This window comes from Zonotrichia leucophrys, chromosome 3, assembly GCF_028769735.1.
Source record: "Zonotrichia leucophrys gambelii isolate GWCS_2022_RI chromosome 3, RI_Zleu_2.0, whole genome shotgun sequence".
In the NCBI taxonomy this organism is placed as follows: domain Eukaryota; kingdom Metazoa; phylum Chordata; class Aves; order Passeriformes; family Passerellidae; genus Zonotrichia; species Zonotrichia leucophrys.
In genome coordinates this window covers 83,547,727-83,568,224 of record NC_088172.1, presented here as the reverse complement: position 1 = coordinate 83,568,224, position 20,498 = coordinate 83,547,727, and the positions used below count along the sequence as shown (strand labels likewise).

Here is a 20,498-nt window from a genome sequence, read left to right as displayed (position 1 = left end):
CATCCATGCTTGATAAAATATTTCAGTCTCTTAACCAAAAGCACTGAACAGTGCTGGTTGCAGGGGTGAGCCCTTCCAAAGAGAACCTTTCTTGTTGGAGCATCTCATTTTGAAGTGAAGCATTACTGAATTATGGAGAATACAGGATTAAAATTGGTTTGTTACACAGAAGATATTTCTCCCACTTCCTTACTAAACATGTGACACTGTTCCTCATGAGAAAATTTTTGCTAAGAAAGATCAAAGTAAATGCTTGCTATAGGAACTTCTTTCTTTGCACATAACAGGGCCAAATTACATTTTAGAAACAAGCACTAAGGCTGGTCTGAACAGAAAGAACAGAAAGATTTTCCAGAACAAAATTAAGAACAAATATTCATACACACAAGACACACAGACCTCTGCTCTCATAATTTTGCACCAGTGATTTTAAGGATGCACAAAATTATTTTTAAAGCCAGATACATTTAATCTATTTTTCACAAGAGGAAACAAAAAAAAAAATACTAAAGAATACATGCTCAGGTATAAACTCCCCTTGTTTGTGGTACAGGAACTGTGGAAAACACTGCCAAAGCACTTCAAAACAAGTATCAGTCAAACAAGAATCCCAGGAAACTTCATCTAAATCCTGTTCTTCAAATGCAATTCACAAACCTTTGATAACAAAGGTATCCCACTTGCATGGCTCTCCTTGAACTGACTGTGCTGGCCCTGAGGTTTAAGTGCTTTCATATCCATATCTTTTCTTCTCTGCTTTCCAAAACTGTAGAGATTTTTGATAATTCTCAGTCTTTGCAAAAGAACAGAGTAGATCCTCTCCAGTAACTAAAGAGCAAAACTAGAAGTGCATTTCTTACATCTTAAGCTTCAGTAAAACTTTCCTTTAAGAGCTGGTTGGTTTAAATTTGCATCACTGTCACACACATGCTAGCAGGAAGCTGCTCCTTAGTGTTCTGTTTTTCAGCATTATACAAGAGAACTGATAATTTCTGACTATGAAGTGCTGTAGGCTGGGCATTTAGGGCCTTACAATACTGATATTCTGAGGTTCATTTACTTGCCAGACATGAAAATGCCACACACAACATCTTACGTTGCACCTAAACCTGCAGATCAGATTTCTACTCTGAGATGTATTTTATTGCTGGAATTTAGCATATATGTTCTTGTCTACTTTTTAGTGATCTACAAATGCCAATTACATTTACAAACTGTGAAGTACACATCTGTTCTTCTATTTTTTTCCTACCCATATATGTACAGATCTTTATAGACATAATTCTGTGGGATTTGAACAAAAGAAAGGAACTGACTAGTCTTTGCAGCTGATAGTGCACAGGTGGGCAGTTTTGTTTCCACATCTCTCTGTTCCTGACCTTAGAGGGATTTCATGTCACACTAGTGCTGCAGAGCCCTCTGCCACCTCAGTCAGCCAATCTCAAGTCCTGCTGGGGGGTTCCTGAGAATGTAGAGATGTCCTGACAATGCCAATGTCTATTCTCTGGCTTTAGAGTGGTGCAAAACCCTGCTTAGGTTTCCTAAACCAAGGTAAATTTCGAAGAGATCAAAGAGCTTTTAAATAGAGAACATTATTTCTAATATTTTAACCTGAACTTCACAGAATATCTTCTTTCTTCTTGACCCAAAGCTAACAATTACTGACTCAAAGCAACTAGATACATATTTAGCAGATCTCAGTAGCCTACTGGACATTGTAACATTGCTTTGTCTACGAAGTGAAATGACTCAGATTTGGGTATTACACACAAAAGAGCTCTGGGGGTCCTTTGCCAGATTTCTAGACTATTTTTCTCAAGTCAATGACAGAATATAAACATCTGTTCTAATTAAAGCTCTACAGAATCGTAATGTACAAAAGAAAATCTTAATTCTTGGGAACTTTATATTGCTTGCATCACACCAGAAATGAAGTACAAAGATAAAAACCCACACAAATGCCCTCCTGCCTAACAGAACACCCACTCACCACCACCACCCTTAGTTCTAACAAGTCAAGCATACCCCCAACTGAATTTTTATAAGGTGAAGGCAAAAGCTTGAGTGCAAGCCAAGTAGCTAGATCATCTCATCTGTTCTTGGGCTGACAAAGGAATGATCAAAGAGTACATATTTGTAGTGTTTAGTTTAGTCTGTAAATATTGATGAATTGGATTCACCAGAACAGTGCAGACTACAAACAAATTTACCTAACTTTAGCTTTTAACATTGTACACTGCAAATGTAGATTTTTATTGTCTCTCTTACAGACCAGCACTTAAATTTAGTTGAAACTGAAGACGAAGTTTTGAATAGTCCTGGATTTGATTGGCCTTCAATCATTGAACGGCTTGAGTTGGAAGGGATCTTAAAGACCACCCAGTTCCAGCCCCTGCCATGGGCAGGGACTCCTCCCACTAGACCAGGTTACTCAGAGATCCATTTAGCCTGACTATGGACACTTCCAGGGATGGGGCATCCACAACTTCTCTGGACAACCTGTTCCAGAGCCTCCCCAGCATTGCAGGGAAGAATTTCTTCCTAGTACCTAACCTAAATTTACCCTCTTTCAGTTTGAAGCCATTCCCCCTTGTCCTGTCACTACAGGTTCTTGTAAAAAGTCCCTCTCCATCATTCTTGTAGTCTCCATTCAGGTACTGGAAGGCCACAGTTAAGTCACCCCAAAAGCCTTCTCTTCTCCAGGCTGAACAATCCCAATTCTCTCAGCATTTCCTCACAGGAAAGGTGCTCCATCCCTCTAATCTCAGCTGCCTCCTCTGGACTCTCGCCAACAGGTCCCTGTCCTTCCTGTGCTGGGGACCCCAGAGCTGGGCACGGCACTGCAGGAGGGGTCTCACCAGAGGGGAGCAGAGAGGCAGAATCCCCTTCCTTGGCCTGCTGCCCAGGCTCCTTTTGATGTAGCCCAAAGCACATTTGGCTCTCTGGGCTGCCAGTGAACATTGCTGGGCCATGTCCAGCTTTCATCCACCAGCACCCCAAGTCTCTCACTGCAGAGCTGCTCTTGGTTTGTTCATCCCCAGCCTGGAGTGACACCCATTTGCTCCACAGTAAGAAAACCACAATGGATCAGGTGTGTAGATGCAACAAATTTTTTGTGGATGTTTCAGTTTATACATGGGAGTTGTCAGAACAACAATGCAGTTAAACAATCTACGCACAGGCATCTGAGTGATCAAATACTAGAGGCATGCAAAGCTCACAAAGCTGAACACTGAGACACTGAGATTTCTACTGGTGGAGCATGAGCCGTGCTAAGCAAAAGCTTTTATGTTCTAAAAATAAAGTTAATTTGATTAAAACATTATGGAAACAAAGATGCAAATGACTAAACTAATTTCCTATTCCTGTCTTAGATGACTGGTACCTAATCCTTAAGTAACTCTTTGTATTCAAGTGCAGGAGGAATGGACTAAAGAACTACCCCCCCCCCAAGAAAAAAAAACAAACCTTGAAAAACAATCAATAATTGATTGATTCTGTTTTAATTAAATATTGTTATACTTCATAAAACATTATCCTTCATCAGTTGCAAACCCCTGCAAAACCAGTAACCCTTCTAACAAGGAAGGCATACTTGATATATATTTTCATTTAATATACAGATTGCATTATGGAAGTAATTTGTATGGGGCTATAAGGCTGAGATAGGTAACTTCACTAATCCTTTTTTTTTCTTTTAATAAATAAGAAGAGATGTTCAAATTTACTTTCAACTTTTTCTCTCAGCTTATTTTCTACTATTGGCCAACTAACTGGAAGGAAACAATTTAAGAGAAAACAAAGCCTTTCAAAAAACAGAAAACAAGCATTTTATGCTTTGAAGAGCAAAATCAGGTACTCCCTCTTTCCTTCCCAGCATTAACAAAAAGCTTCACTATATTTCATGCTAAAAATGTCCCTTTCTTCAAGCTCTTTGAATGGTTTTTCTCCTTTAGTTCAGAAGATAAATCCCTCCACTCATATAGATAACTTACTCTTTAAGAGTTTCACTATTTTGGGATACTTAAGTAGGATCTTGGAACTCCAGAGGTGATTTCTAACCATTGAAAGGAACAAGAGGAGAAAACACTGCAATAGACAGTGGTGGTCTTTTTAAAAGAACACTTCTAGGCACAGAAGCCTATTAGTACTTCCCTCTTGAGGAAGCAATATTCCTCTACAAGATCTTCATTTGCCTGGCAGCAGTAAGAACCTAAAAAGAAAACTGGTCCTACTTACACTGACCTCTGGCAAAACAATTAAAGCTCACTCTGTCTCCTGAGTCATCTCAGAGCACGTCCCATACTGCTTATTCAGCAGCACCACAGGCTGACACTGTCACCCAAGTTCTCCTGTCCCCACACTTGTCCTCAATAGTCAGCAGGTCCCCAGCCTGAAATCACATTCACTACCAAAAAAAGCCATGAATGCTTGTTCAATTATGCTGTATTATGCAGATCTTACCCACTAGCCATCCACAGAATGTATGGGGTTGGCTTTAATACACCTATCCTTACAGACATGTGTGAAATGCAGAGTGGGGAAAAAATTCAGCTCGGTAACTTGTCGCACATTTATTACTTGATCTTCAGTAATTTCTCTTGTCAGAGAAGCCTGACAGCCCTCCTTCTAGGCTTGAATGGGAGAAAAGCAATGTTTCTTTGTAGTCATGCAGCCTGCAGAGTTATTTGAATTTTCCCAGATTTTTTGATAGTTTTGACCAGAAAAAAATTAACTCCCAGTTAGTGCACTGAGAGACAAACCTGGCTCAGCCCACCCAAGGTAACATTTGGAACATTCTGTTATCTAGAAAGCACATAAAAAATAAACTTACCTTCCATAAAGATCCTGTTCCAGTAGATTTTTCCAACTTGATTTCCTCCAAGAAATATTAGATTTGATAAAATCAGCATTGAAGTGCTAACAGATGCTAGGACAGCATGAAGTCGACGACGAAATCTTGGCGAGAAGAAACGTTCCTGAGAGGCAAAACAAAAGGTGCACATGAAGTTAACAATCCCTGCAAATCTTCAAGCAGCACTACAAAAAGATATTGCCATTATAACAAACAACTTTCATACAGAAGTTCAACTCCTTATGGAACAGATCCCCAAGATTTTAAAAAATCTAACAGAACCTCTCACCAACGCCATTTGAGTAAAGCTTCCTGATTAAAAGCAGTCTTGAATCATAGTTATGGCTGGAAGTGACCTCTGAAGGATCAAAGCAGGGTCAGCTAGAGAAGGCTGCTCAGGGGTTTGTTTGGTTTTTGAATATCTGTTTGGGTTTTGAATATCCCCAGTGATGCAGACTGCCCAACCTCACTGGGCAACTCCTCACAATAAAAGAGATTTTTTTGTGTTTAAATGTATTTTTTTATGTTGAAATTGGATTTCAGTCCGTGCCCCTTGCCTTTTGTCCTGTCACTGAGTACCACTTAGAAAAGCCTGTAGTTGGGTATTTATACACATGGCTAAGATTCCTCTGAGCCCTCCCGCTCCAGGCTGAACAGTCCCAGCTCTCTCAGCTTCTGCTCTTACAGCAGAGGTTTCAGTCCCTTTACTCTCAGACCCTTGGCTGGACTCACTCCAGCACGTCCATGTCCCTGGTTGGGGAGCCCAGAACAGGACACAGTTCCATACATTCAGTGGATTAATTCTTATTTTACAAAATATGCTCCTGGATGAATTTTTGCTGACGGATGTGAACAGTAGCAATGTTCTAGGGTGGGTGATACTTCCAATAGGATCCAGTATAGAGTAAAACCCTTCAGCGCACAGCAAACAGCACCAAACAACTTCAGAAGTCATTAATCCTCTGGTTCATTAATAAGACATCACTGAAAGATTCTAGGATCAGATTAGATCTGGTTATAGAAATGACTCTTAACAAATAGATACCTCTAAAAAAAGGTTCACATCCACATGCAATCTCAAATTTTCTTTTCAGCGCAAATGTTACTGCTCATGTTTAAGAAGCGTAATTATCCAGATTTTGGTACTGTTGTCCCAATGACACAAATAAAGGAGATCTCTCTCTACTAGTTTACATTTTTCTGAATCTGTATTTTGCATTATCACCTGAGGTGTGAGTGCAGCATGGGGACTGCAAGAACATGGTAAAAGAAGGATGAAGGAGTTTTAGCTTCCTCCATTATTCAGTTGCTAGAGGTAAATTTAAAGAACATTTACAGCACTTCACCAAGAAATATTGTCTCATTACTACACAAGGAAAAATATCCTGTACATTATGGCCCCAGGCTGAAAGCCTCTGTACATGGTGCCTGAATCTTTACAAAATCTTTACAAAAGATTGAATGCTTTGTGCGAAGTGATGACCATTTTCCAGGGCATGGAAAATAAGGGAAGTATCAGGGACTGCTCAGCATTCATCTCATAAATGGTGATGTTGCAGAAAGCAAAGTCTTGTGACTGCAGTACCAAAAAAAACCCCAAAAAAGTCAGTAATTAATCTTTAATAGCTACAGGCAGACCAGAATTCATGCTCAGATACCTGAAACAATATAAACACATGCTCAAAACACACCTAAAAATACATTTCTAGACAATTAAATTGCTTCTTCTGTAAGCATCAAAACAAATGTTTCAAGTGCTAGATTATAGAGACAAATCTTCAAATAAATGACAGTTACAGGCATCGAAATACAATTTCAAAATATTACTGCAAAGTAATCTCAGGGAAATTGAACGTTAGCCTTGGTCAGAGCTATATCTAGTATATGAGTCAACCTGAGTCAGCACAAGAATGAAGACAGATAAGGTTTAAGGACAAGTGCTCCATATCAGTCAGTATGTACAACAGAGCAATAGCCAATCTTCCACACAATGCTATGAAGAATAGTCATGAATGAAAACAGAGACTGAGATTTTTCTCTGAAAATTCTGGATGAAAACTAGGGCATGATAGGAAGAGAATATAAAAATTATATAAATATTCACAGTCACAAACAATTGAGTTAGTGAAAGAACTTTTTCCCTTCCAGTACTTCACATCTCCAAAGCTATCCAAGGACTTCCAATACCTTCTCCTTCTGTTCACACACACACAGAGGACAGCTTAAGTTTGTCCCTTCTGAAAGGCATACTTTCAATGTATGGTCCCACATACGAAAAATGTATGTCTTCTCAGAATGTGTAAGTGTAGGCACACAGAGAAAACATTTGAAATCTTGTTATGAAATCCATGTTAACAGCAAAGTTTAAAAAAGGACAAGTTATGATCATGATAGCTCAAATTAAGCTACAGCTCAAATAGGGCATTTTCTATCATCAGATCTACCTTTCACTCTCCCTTTGCCTATCAAACTTACTTGTCAAATCTAAGGAAAAACAAGTTAAAAACAACTTACTTAAAAAGTTTTAATTAAGAAAGGTAAAAAATCCTCTGCTAAACAACAGAAAGAGTTGGAGATGGACAACCCATCAGACAGCTGGTGTTTAACTGCATTTTCCATCAAGGTAATGACCAGACTTGTTAAGTTTCTAAAGTTTGCCTGTTTTACAACTCAAAGCAGTACAACTAAAACAACATAAATAGCCAAAAAAGCTCTGCTACCTTTTTTTGTTTTAATGAGTAGAGTTACTAAAAAAACAAACTGTCACATATAGTACATCACCTTTTACAGAAGTGCTGCACATTAAACAAGGCAAGTTAAATGTAGTATAGACCATAAAAGCCCTTAGCCATTTATAAGGTATAAAGGAGCAGTTTATGACAGACACAGTTTAGACAAGCACTGAATCTTCACTGGGTTTTGCTGTAGCTAATTTCCATTAGCTTGGCTAGCCATTGATCTAAAAAGCAGTAAACATTTTCCTGACAGTCTTTGATGTCAATGCAGATTTTGCTCAGCTGCTATAAAAGTAAAAAAGAAAACTTTCCTTAAACATCTCAAGCCATCTAGAATAAGCTAACTGGGAAAGTACCCGAGCAGGTAGTGTGCTCAAATTAATATACTGAAAGCATTATTTAGCAATGAAAAAGAAATTACAGTGTTCTAGATAACCCATAACAACAATTTTATTTAAATATTTACAAGCTTGTAAATTTTGTGAATGTACAGCAAATTGATAACATCAAAGCAAACATAAAAAAAACTCTCCACACCCATAACTCTTCATTATGCCATTTAATGCTTTTCACAATATGCTCCATTACAGCAATATAAACAACTGCTATGGATTTGTGGCATTTCTCTGGATTTTAGTGCTGTCTCTTTCTCTCTCCTCTTTCTTATTGGAAATACAGCCAGAAGATAGAATGGCAATCTTGCGTTAAAATGACAATGAAACAATGGCTGCCTGGCTGAAACTCTGGTTTGCATCCCTCCTCAATGCTCCATCTTATAACCTCACATCAATACTTTACCATACTTCACCTTTAGTAATCACCAGCATCCTCACCTCCCCCACACATTGTGAAATAAATAGACTGAAGCACTTAAACTGCACCAAAACCCCCCCAAAAAATAGACATACTATCATGATACTCAGCCCAACTGCATGCAGCATGACATAGAAAGTGACTTGTAAAACACTGGCTCAGGCAACCTTTCTGGAACTGAATGGAGTTCAGGTTATTATTCCAAACCCATTCCTGCTGCTCATGAAAATCAGCCTCAGACATTTTTGCCAGACATTGGGAAAATCTTCCCTCTGCACACTGTTTGGTCTTGCAAAACTGGCTGCCATCAGAGCTCTCCCAGTGTTGCAGCCTTTGCAGCTATCTTACAAAAATAAATGGCAGTATCATGTAGTAGAGTACCTTGACAAGCAAATCTTATGCATTTGAGAGTGGAGGAGGAAGACAGGCGTGAAAAGAAACTGCACAGTCCAAACATTTCCATTCCTAAATCCATTTCCACTTACACATGCATGTCACATTCAGCCTCTAAGAGAAAACCAAGCTAGAAATGGGAAGCTTGTATAATGGTTGTCTCTTGAGAAAGCTGATGAAGGATAACACACACCAGAATAGATCAATTAGGAGAGAATTAAGAGTTAAGGTAAAGGACATGGTGGAATTTTGAGTTAATTTTGAGTTATAGAGAAAATACTTATTTAATTTGCTATGCAAGTTAATTACACCACTATGAGCAGGCAGCAGAGCAGAATTTAAAGGAACTTCTCTCTAGCGTCACTTAAGAGCTACCAACAGTAAATTTGCATTTTTACAGGACTGTTCACAAAGATAGCACTGAATGGCATGGAGAGATTAAAGTGAGGGTCCAGGTAAATGCATTTATTTCTTGGAGCTAGCCAACAACAGAGAAAACGCTGTGGGGAAGACTGACCAGGATAAGAAATCCAGCCTTCCAAATGGAAGCTGGTAGTGACAGGACAAGAGAGAGTGCCTTCAAACAGAAAGAGCATGGCTTTATATAAGGTATCAGAAAAACATTCTTTACTGTAAGGATGTGAGGCACTGGTTGCCCAGGAAGTTGTGGATGCCCCATCCCTGGAAGTGTTCAAGGCCAGGCTGGATGGATCTCTGAGCAATCGGATCTAGTAGAAAGTGTCCCTGCCCATGGCAGGGGGTTAGAACTAGATGATCTTTAAGGTCCCTTCCAACTCAAACTATTCTGTAATTCTATGAAGTTGAGGAGACACCTAAGACTGAATTCCGTACAGCAGTCAAAAGTAGGCAGTCCCATACACAATATCACACTGAAGTTGTTTACAAAAATAGATCCCTCAGTATTTTATCAGGGAAGCAAGCCCACATTTTCCTACACCAATCACTCTTAAACTTTTTCTAGCAGAAGTGGTGGCATCATGGTGATTTGACATTTCCCAAAGGCTTTTCATTGAGAGAGGTCCCAAATCCAACTGCAGGGGCTTGTTCTGGGAGCAGGTCCACAGTGGCACACTGGGTTATGGAGGGCTCAGGAACAGGGGCACATGTTTGCCACCACACTGCAAACCCAGCTCAGTGACAGAGTGACAAGTGGCAGGCAGTCTCCCCTGACAGACATTAGCTGGTAACTTCTTGGCAAACACTCATAAGACGGAAAACATCCATGTGTGCTGCATTTGCAAAACATCTCATTTATAGAGCTGTTCTGGGACAGATTAAAGAAAACTTCGCCATCAAGTCAGTGACGTTATCGAGCTTGCTTATACTGAAAATACTTTAACAAGTCCCATGTAAAGGAATTAAATTTCCTGCAATTTAAGCAAGAGTCTATCTTCGTGGAATAAAACAGAGATTCACTACATTTATGTCTTTATGAACTACCCATCCAGAGAATTGATGATCCAAGCACATGGTAAAACAAGAGCGTGTGATAAAATTGGAGAAGCAGCTGAATTATCTCTTATGTGAACATATGCACTGTGGAAGAAGACTGCCAGATACTATGACCAGAGTGACATGAAACATACTTGATACTACAAACTGCAAACTAGAGATTACATTATTCTATTTTTATCTGCCTTTGTTTTTTAAGGATCAAGATAACCTAGAACAACTTTCTTCTTCTGAAAGTATACAATATTTTATTATTATCTGTTCTACAGACTTCATTCCCTCCCACTCAAACCTATCAGCCAAATAAGATATAGAAACGGCACTATTTATTGTGTTGAAGAAATAGAGCAAATTAACTCCCATGAAAATAACACCTAGTCCTGCATTATCTTTCATTGCCTCTCCTGGTGTATGAGAGGAGACTAAAGGTGCTTCCTATAATTCCATCCTTTCAATTTCCTCAAGGTTTTTATTAGACAAACAATGCTTAAAATCTGATGCAAGGTTGACTCATCTTTACGTCACAAAACCAAAATTAAATGTTCGTTGCAATAGTCTGTTATTTAGGGTTTACAAGGATTTCTGTGGGGGGGGTGATGGATAGAGGGATGGAGGGATGGAGGGATGGATGGATGGATGGATGGATGGATGGATGGATGGATGGATGTTTGTGAGTAAAGCTGCTCAGTACAGGAGGGGTACAGGTGGTGTTCTTATGCATATCAGCAAAGAGCTTGGAAAAAGCCTCAAAGTTCTTTTTACTAGTGCAATTTTCCGAGCTTCAGGTTTTACCCTCCACTAAAGAATTAAGCCCCCCTCACAACATCCATACCTTTTGACAGAAGGGATACCACTCAATCAATCTTAAAGGTGGCAACCCTCCTCAAGTGCTTTCTTTCAGAAAACGTGCTCAGGTAAATGACAAGCCAACTCTTCAATGCCCTGAACCCCAGGAATCGCCACACTACGGCAAGAGTGAACACCCCAATACATATCCTGAATCTGGGTCATCCGCAATGCAGCCGTTTGCCAAAAATAACAGGACAGCAGAAACCAGGAGCATGGGTGAAAAGCTGAAAGAGAGCGAGGAGCAGATGGGACAGTGGGAAGGGAGGCGACACATCCTGACTAACAGTTCCTGGCTATTTTATCTATCTGCACGCTGAAAATGGAGGGCAGGGTGTGACTGAGCAGCTGGGGGAGCAGATGGGACGGAGGAAAGGCTGAAAATTGTGACAAAGCTCTGCCAAACAGAATGTCAATTTATTTAATTTTTAAAGTGAGCAGTAGAAATAAAGATGGGTTGGGTCCAAGCAATGGAGCATCTTATGTTTGTTAATACACGCTGTCAGCGGGCAAAGGGTCATAGCGACAGAAGTGCGTTTGGGAGACTGCAGAAACAAATGGAGGGACTACACGTGCTCATTAATGATAACAGAAGTTATGCCTGAAGATCAACAGGAGCCAGAGAAAGGCAGCTCATGAGAGCCTGACACCTCAATATGGTACACATTCCTGCACTCTGAAGCTGAGGGACAGATGTTCAACAGAGTAAGAGCAGAGACTGTAGCACAGAAGAGTAACAAAAATAAAGAATTCTGGTTGAACACGTACAAAATATTAATTTATGAAATCATCTAAAAGAAATTGTGGAATCCCCAGGGCTGCAACGTACCAAGAAAGGAACAGGCCTGCAAGAGGAAAGTGAACAAGATGTGCTACCAGATCTTATCCATCAATAACTTCCACACTAAGCAGAAGAATAAATTTACTCCCTCATCAACATACACTGCACCCTTCAGTAATCATGGCAATCATTCCTGTTTGTTCTGTTCTTCACCTAACTCTAACCCAGAAACATCCCCTTTACTTCAGTTTGCTTCATTTTTCTGGCATTTCATCTTGCTTGCAGTTTTTCCCTCCCTTCTGCCCAACCTGAACTGTGGCTTGAGGTCATATCCCATTTCTTTTCAAGTTATATACTTTCCTTGCAAAGCAAAGGTAAAAATTAGCTCCTGGAAGGTTCACACATAAAAGCAGGAACTGACAGCATTTTTCCAAGAGACAGGATGATGCAAACAACCTGTAATTCCCTACATAACTCCTATAAAAAGAGGACCACACAATTAAAATCAAGCAGCTGTCAGTTAAGATCTATTTTCACAAATAGAACTTGATTCTGAATTTAGGAATAAATGCTATATATAGTATTTGAGAAGATACTCATCTTCTCTATTGATATCTTACTAAACATTCACTCAACAAAACGCTGTCTTGCACTAGCACCATTTCATTTTTAGATTTTCCAAAAGATCTACATTTATAGCATCTCTCAGCAAAGAGCCAACTCCCCCTTCTGTTTGAAGAAAGCCTCCTACCAGCTCGTATGTATCCACTACACTCACAGATGCATGTGTGGAAGCTTGACATACACACAAGGAGATTTCTGTACTTCTACATTTAACTCTTCACTCTCAAAGAACCTGCCCATTTGTTCTTTTTTAACAGGCAGCTTGTGAAAAGTGCAAAGTGAACAGCACTGAAATTCACCATCCTCTTTTCTGTTTTATGTTTAAAGCAGGGAATTTAGCCAAGCAATGACAGTGTACATACTCCTATAAATGTGTCTCAGCTCTCACGGATCGAGAGACTTGTGCACTCTTCTCTGTCTCCAAGTCCTTGACATCCCTGTTTTTGTTCTTTGGGTTCTCATTCTGCCCATGTTGTTCTCTCAGTTCTCTCATCCCCATTTTAACATTTTTGCCTTTAAATTGTAATCCAGTTGGGAAGGGATCCAACTTCACCAATCATTAGTGCTGAATTTTGATCTTGCCCCTTATGACTGTTACCAAATAAATAATACATAGTAATAATCCCCATGGAGACATTTGACAAACACTCTCAGCAAATAAAGACCATTCTTTCCCTGCAGCAATGTTCTGTAGCTCAAGGAAGAGCAGGAAGAAAAGAGTGCAACCAGTCCTCAGGACTTCAACTCGTATTTCTGTAATTGCTGACATCCATTGCCTGGACTAATTTTTGAGGCAAACCACAGAGGGAGGCTGTATTCATGTGACAGTAACAAAGAAGCACATAACCAGCATCATCCTGCCTTGTTTTCACACTGTAGCAGGATTTAGTTGCTTTTCAAACAGCATTAATGACCTAGCACCAGAAAATTGCCCACTGTCTCCAAAATGGAAGAGGAAGTAAATAATACTAGTAGGTTGGATAAATGGTTTTTGGGGTTTATGCTATGCCAGCTATGCCAGGGGCTTCCCAGCTGATATTGTCTTCTGGAGCAGAGCAGTAATCATATCAGAGAAATCACAACAGTTTCTCCACTTCTGGCATCAAAAATAATATTTCTTCCAAAGATTAGACCAAAAAAGCCTCAAAAGCTAGAAAACAATAGAATGTTATCTCTGAATTATTTCTGCAGTCATTTTTGTCATTCACCACACAGAATTCCATATCACACTGCATGTGCTTGTCCCTCTACTACATTTCCAGTCTTTGTTACTGAGTTTGAGATGAGAAGATCCCTTAGCAAAGAAAATCAGTGCCACAGTGCAAGTGTGAGACTGTGTGAGACTTTTTAGTAGGGCACTCAAAAGGTTATGGGATTTATTTCCATTAAGACAAATGAAACCTTACCACAGAAGGGTGGAAAAGAGAGAAGAAAATAAAATCAAGCAAAAGCAGAAACATAGCAAGAATTGCTTGACTCAGAACTATTGTCAGCAAAACTAGAGGCCACTGGACTGACTAGGATACACCAGGCATCCCATATTTATCTTTGATGGTCACTCACAATCTCAGTACAAAACAGCACCTTGACTCAGCTTGCTGCTTCTGAATATCAAAGACCAGTAGTCACAAATCCGCTCTGACTAATGTTCACATCTAGAAGAACAAGTTTCCACTTATTTTGAGTCAGAGTATGACTGCTTTGGATAGTAAAGATTTCTGGCTGCAGCAATGATATGGCTGAACTCAAGGTCAGGTGGGCAGTAGGGAGTGAGTGGCAAGCCCCAAGCCCCTTCCCCTCATCTGGGTTTTGACATTATGGTTGGTACCTAGTCTCGAAAATCAATTCTGCATTAGAGAATAAGAGTCTGCTTAAGGGAATTTGTTCATTCTTAGAAAGTGAAGCAACAAACTCAAACACAATTCTACAGCAAGTACATAAAGATGTTATGAAGAAAGTACCATTGGTAATGCTTGTCACTTAACCAAATCACCATGCTGTAATAAAAATGTGTAAGAATTACACAAAACTATTGGAAAAAAGAAAAGGCCAGACTGGCTTCACAATAGTATACAAGAGATATAAGTACTTTTTCCACCAAATGAACGAAGAGAAGATCAAAGCCCAGTGCATGCTGAAGAACAGCTGTTAGCATCTTTATTTATTGCAGAGATCTTATTAATGATTTAATCTTCCAAGGTAATCAACAAACACATCTCCCTTGAATGACTTCATAATGTTTAGTCAGATCTTGTCTCTACTGAAAAAGGAAACTTTACTTGTCTCACTACTCTATAACTCAAACTGAGTTATACTTGCAAAAAAGAACAAAAGGAAATAATTACTAATTTTTCGATACATACAGGACACAAACATTGAATATGTACATGGTTGTGAAATACACAGGCACTTTCATCTTGGTCAGGTTGAATGTGTGCCTAGCATACCCCAAGTGATTAATGCAGCAGAACCCAACTGGCTTCGTTTCACTGCTCTTAAGTACAGAGGTTCAGTCTGCTACCCCACACTGTTTATGCACATTTACAACAGGGAGGTTCCAAACAGTTGAGCTGCTCCCCTTCCATTTCCCTTCCTTGGCTTTTGTCTCTTACCCTGTATTGCTTTGGGTGCTTTTCAGATTCCTCTCCATGAGCTAAAGCATCTAGCAATAAAACAACCCAAGGAAGTAGAGCTTCCTGCAGGCATAAGGAGCCAGATCAGCTGAGCAAAGATTCCAGCAGGAAGGTGTGAGGAGGAGGAAGTGGTGAGACTGCAAGGAAGGCAGGAAAGAGAAATTAAACCTTTTCCCCTTCAACAGCAATGAGCTTTTGGATCAGCTTAATTCCCTGCGGAACCAGAGGTCAGGCTAACCAGTCAGGACCTTTGCATGCTCCACACCAGCTGTCTGCAGGATCACTGGACAATGCATAACTTATTATGAGTAAATGTAGAAATTTTAATGCATCTAGAAGAACAAACAGGACAAACAAAATTAAGCAGAGGAAAAAAAAAAAAACAGCCAAAAAATGCCTCACCCCACCAAACTATGGAAATCATCTAAAATTCTGCTCTCTGGAAGGCTGAGGATACCAGTTGTCATTGACCCCATCTTTGGTGCACAAAATATTGGTGATCTTTTAACTACAGAGACAAATGTATGGAGTTCATTCCTATGGGGAAAAGAATAATCTAACACACTAACGAAGTCTAATCTAAACCACTAAGAAAAACATGGACATCATATAAAATGCTTCCCCTTTTGCAAAGGGGGGCTGAGTAGGAAATGACAGCATATTGAAATGGACTTAATTCGTGCACCTCATTGCAGCCATAAATGAAAATGCAGAAATCAAAGTATTCTATATTTTAAAAAAACAAAACACTCACAAGGATAGCAAAAATTTAAAATATGCCATATCTAAAAGTAGTTGGTTTCCCAAAATGAATTGCTTATAGTGTATTGAGTTTCTTACCAAATAAATCTAAAAATAAGATCTTAAACTAGAACTTCATCATAGTATGATTTTGAGAAGAGATCTTTATGTCTCAATTTAAAAAAATCTTACTAGACTGAATGACATGTTTTCACTTAACTGAAGAACTAAAAAGATAAATGTTGCTATTTCAATTTAGATTAAAACATTAATTTTATCAATCTGCCAGCTTCACTCCCTTTGGTACATCTTCCTTTTGGATAATCTCCAAATATTTCTTTTTCAAAAAGCCATTGATTTAAAGGTGCTACCAGCTACTGTAAGATGTAACTCATTCTAAATCTATTTTTATACCAAGATCTAATTTTTTTCATAGATCTGCTTTTCTATAGATCATTTTCCTTATGGAAAGAGACGGAAAAACTTGAAATCACTGGGAGAATGCTAGCCATTAGAAATTTCTTTTATAAATCAGATACATTATTTATTAAAAATTAATACAAATTCTGTCATTGATTTCAAATGAGTTACTACTCAAGTCTGTTCATGTGTAAGAAATTAATATAGAAACAGAGAAGCAAAGCACTACCTTGCTCAGTAAAGATCTAAATATCACCTAAAAAAGACAGGAAAAAAATATGTGACAAAAACACAATGAAACTTCTCCCATTTAATATAAAATTCCCAGATTCACCCTATCTTAGGAAGCCTAGAATTTACTGTTGTTTTATAGATAACATTTTGCTGAAAAGAAAATGTTAATTAATTCCCCTCTAATTTACTGAGAACTAACAAGTAATCAATAAGGAAAAAAAGACATGGAGATAACTTCTCCTCACACAACTTACTGAAACACTAAAGTTCAGGAGAGTGGAAGCTGAAAAGGATGTAAGAAAGCTCATCATCTCTTCTAGAGCTGAATGCAGGAACCAGGCACCGGTTTAAAACCAGTTCAAATTAAAAGTTCCAGAACCAATTTTTTGGGTCAGGGAATTTACTGTTTTCAGTACATATTTGTTTATATGCTGATTTTACTTCTCACAAATAATAACAGTGCTGCTTTGTTCATTCTAGCTCAAAATGCCTGAGATAATATTTTAAACCTGTCAGACTGCTACAGAAGTGTGATTTCCTCATATTGTGCTGGTCTCAAGCACTGGGACTGAAGTTACTGTAAAATCTGCATAAATATAGGTGATATATACATATATATATATTTAGTTAGCACAAGAATTCAGGGAAAGATGAGAGCTGAATATGCTCTTTTTGATTTTTAATCTTCCCTTCACAAGAGAACTGAAACAATAATGAGTAAGGAAAAAAAAAAGGAGGCAGTTTTGATACCATTCTTGGTACTCTTAGTGATCAATTCAGTCTTATAAACAGAGTAAAACTGAAATTAAACTTATACCTCTAGATTTTTACTTTTTGTTAGTAAGCACCTCCTGCTCAACTGAATTATATCTCTCAACTTTTAAGAATAATATATGAGGAGGCTTGCTGAACAGAATGGGTTAAAAAAAGCATAAACCTGTGCTCTGTATTTTTTCAAAAACTCATCTGCTATTCTGAAGACAAAAATAGACTTTCCTTTTCAAAAATAGCTCTCAAGAGCCAACACAGCAACTGAGTGAAGCACAAGAATGCAAAGGATTTCAGCTTGTCAACAGATGAAATTTAAGTGAAAAACCCATCCCCCAAAAGAGGGTCTTCAACACCACAGTGATTGGACTTGCAGCACACTCCCCACCAAGGATTACAAGAATGTTTCCAAAAAACAGATTAACAGGGGGAAGAGGAAATTTATACAGGGCACTGGGAAATTTTCAGTTTCTTTTACATGTGGTACATCTCAGAAAATGTCATATCACTCCACCCCTTGATAAGGAAAATGCAAAGTCCAACCACTCATCTGCCCCCCAGCATCAGCATTCGAGGAGAAAATGGGAGCTAGTTAGAAAAGTGAGGAGAGAGCCACAATGAGTGGTTTGTAGCTCACGTTCTTGTAGAGAAAGCTTCAAGGCACAAGGCAAATCAGCCATAGCTGCAGTGAGATCTGCCTCGTGCACTAATGTAGATGCCAAAACTATGCATATTAAAAATTCTGGCTGCAGAATTATTTCAGGAAAAGATATGAAAGGGTCTTCTAAAGAAGATCTCCCAACAGAAATGAGAAACAAAGGAGACATGGAAGACACTGGATAGGCCTTTAAAAACAAGGGATGAAAATAAGGTGGAAGAAAAGGGAAAAATGCACTTGGTTAGGGGTTTAATTTATACAAAAATAACCCTACTGCCAGCATCAGTTAACTATAATTAGAACTACATGTTAGAAATTATTCCAACATATATAACCTCACCTTTATAATGTCATTATCATTATAATTTCTATGATATTTAAGAACTTAATTCCCTAGGAGTTTTATTAAAAAATTTCTAATACAATGACATCAGATACAAAAAGCAAGCCCCTACACTTTTATTTCCTCCTATAGCTGGATGCCTAAAAAACTGTGCTGCCTTGCAGTCCAGAGACAAACATATGCAGCTGGTCAGATGGTGAAGCTCAGTTTCCCCCTAGAGGGAGGATTTATGGATCTGATAAATTCATTCTCTAGGAAGGTAAAAATCTGCTTCCAGACTATCACTGAAATTGCAGTGATGGACAATTGGGCGATGCAAGGTAGCACTGGCTACTAAATTACTGAGCTGTATCAGCTGCTACACACAGGACGCCACAACAGTGAAAACTGAAATGGGTAGGATGGACAACAAGCATCATTCCTTGAGCATCAGGACTCCATCAGGCTGCAGACTGAGTGCCCACCAAAACAACAATATATAGGAGTATGAATTCTGTGCAATTATCACTAGTAAGGAAGCAAGACTTAAAAATTAGTCTTACAAACAGTTACTAGAAGATTTGGGATTTAGTAGTGAGCAAACCTGCAGATTAAAATGATCATCAGAATTAAAATAGTGGTTTTGGCATCTAATTGCACATCAAAGTCAATTTTGTCCTTTGGAAATTACAGCATGAAGGTCAAAAGTATAAGTAAAATGAAAATATCAGAGATTTTCAAGGCAAAATAATGTTTTCTTTACTTGGCTCTTTAGTGGCATAAGATTTCCCAGTGTAAGCTTGTTCCCAGATGCAAGCAGCTGCTACACACACATTTGTCCAGGAAACACATGGTTAGAAACATACACTCCTAATTTTAGTGAAGATGAATATTTTAAGGCCATCCTGAGTGAAATCAGAATACAAATGTTAAAACTGGCTTCTGTTCATCCCTATACAACGTGACAAGCATTTGCTTACTCTAGGACTGCAGAGGAAGCTTTTAAGACCATGCATATTTCACCATCTGCTTTGCTGCTACTTTGCAAAATTCTAGTGATATGAACTATTATTACCACAGATACTGGAGGGTGGGCAAGGGAATCCTAATTCTGTTATCCATGATTTTTAATCTTGGATCAACCAAATTAGTAACCAGCAACGTCAGATGAGCATGGAGCCAGGAAACAAGAATATGAAATGGAGAAAGATTCAACTTACAATTAAATCTTGAATAAGTGAAATGGAAAGTATCCTCTTGGTGCCATTCTCCACAATTACTCCAAGCCAATTAAGTGCACCCCAGTACCACAAATAACTCTGACCTCCGTGCCAGTAGCTCACAAAGGCAAAAGTGAGGGCTGTAGAGAACAGTGTTCCAAGCAAACTGGACTGAGATCCTCCCATTGGAACATAAATGTACCTGCAGGTGAAATGACAAATATGCAGTGCTGTTAGAGATTTCACAGAAATCTCAGAAAAACATCCACCACAGAACAAATGTGTCAATTTGTAGCATAAAAAAGAATGTGAAAAAACTACCTGATATGTTCTGTTTACAGAGCTTGCCCTATTTTCTGCAAAGCTGTAGATCACTTCATGAAACATGTGCATGTACCATTTGGCAAAAGGGCAATTTTGTGGTCCTGGGAACTCTGCATTAGGCAAATATTTAGCACAAACCATATTCTCAAAACTGAAAATAGCAGATATTCAATTTTTTAAATTGGAATAGTTGTAAGTCAGCTACAGAAACTACCTGTAATCTTCATGTGAATTTGCATTATAAGATTATTAACAAAAAATTTAAAACATTATATAAAGTCACATACAGTCACAACCCATAGACTGTTTCCCATATGTCAGAAATGTAGATGCATGCAAACATACTTTATTACTAAAAGGTTGTAATTTCTTTCCTTTGAAATATTTCATTAAAAATTATGTGAACTGTAAATAATTCCTATCTGGTTCTTCTATTACACTCTCAAGATCATGTCAGTCTGACAACCTTTTGGGGACTCATACCAAAAACGCCTGGAAACCCATATGAAACACTCTCCATGCAATTATATTCTGCATTTAAACTGAACTCAGGAGTCATAACCTTAGTCATTAATTGATGCTTATAAGTGTCCAGAAAGCAGTGCTGCTTCAGAAAAAATATCAGAAGCAATGGCATTCTGAAAGCTGACACTATTTT

The 20,498-nt window shown here is 38.6% G+C and overlaps 1 protein-coding gene across 2 annotated transcripts in view; it reads right to left on the bottom strand.

Moving 5' to 3' along the window:
- Positions 1-20,498, bottom strand: part of HHAT (hedgehog acyltransferase) — a 191,610-nt gene that overhangs the window by 53,744 nt on the left and 117,368 nt on the right. For both annotated transcript variants that reach the window (XM_064709041.1, XM_064709042.1), the window contains exons 10-11: positions 19,517-19,718; positions 4,835-4,979 (exon numbers count right to left, since the gene is read on the bottom strand). In XM_064709041.1, coding sequence (XP_064565111.1) covers positions 4,835-4,979; positions 19,517-19,718 — 347 coding nt within the window. The remainder of the gene's footprint in view (positions 1-4,834; positions 4,980-19,516; positions 19,719-20,498) is intronic.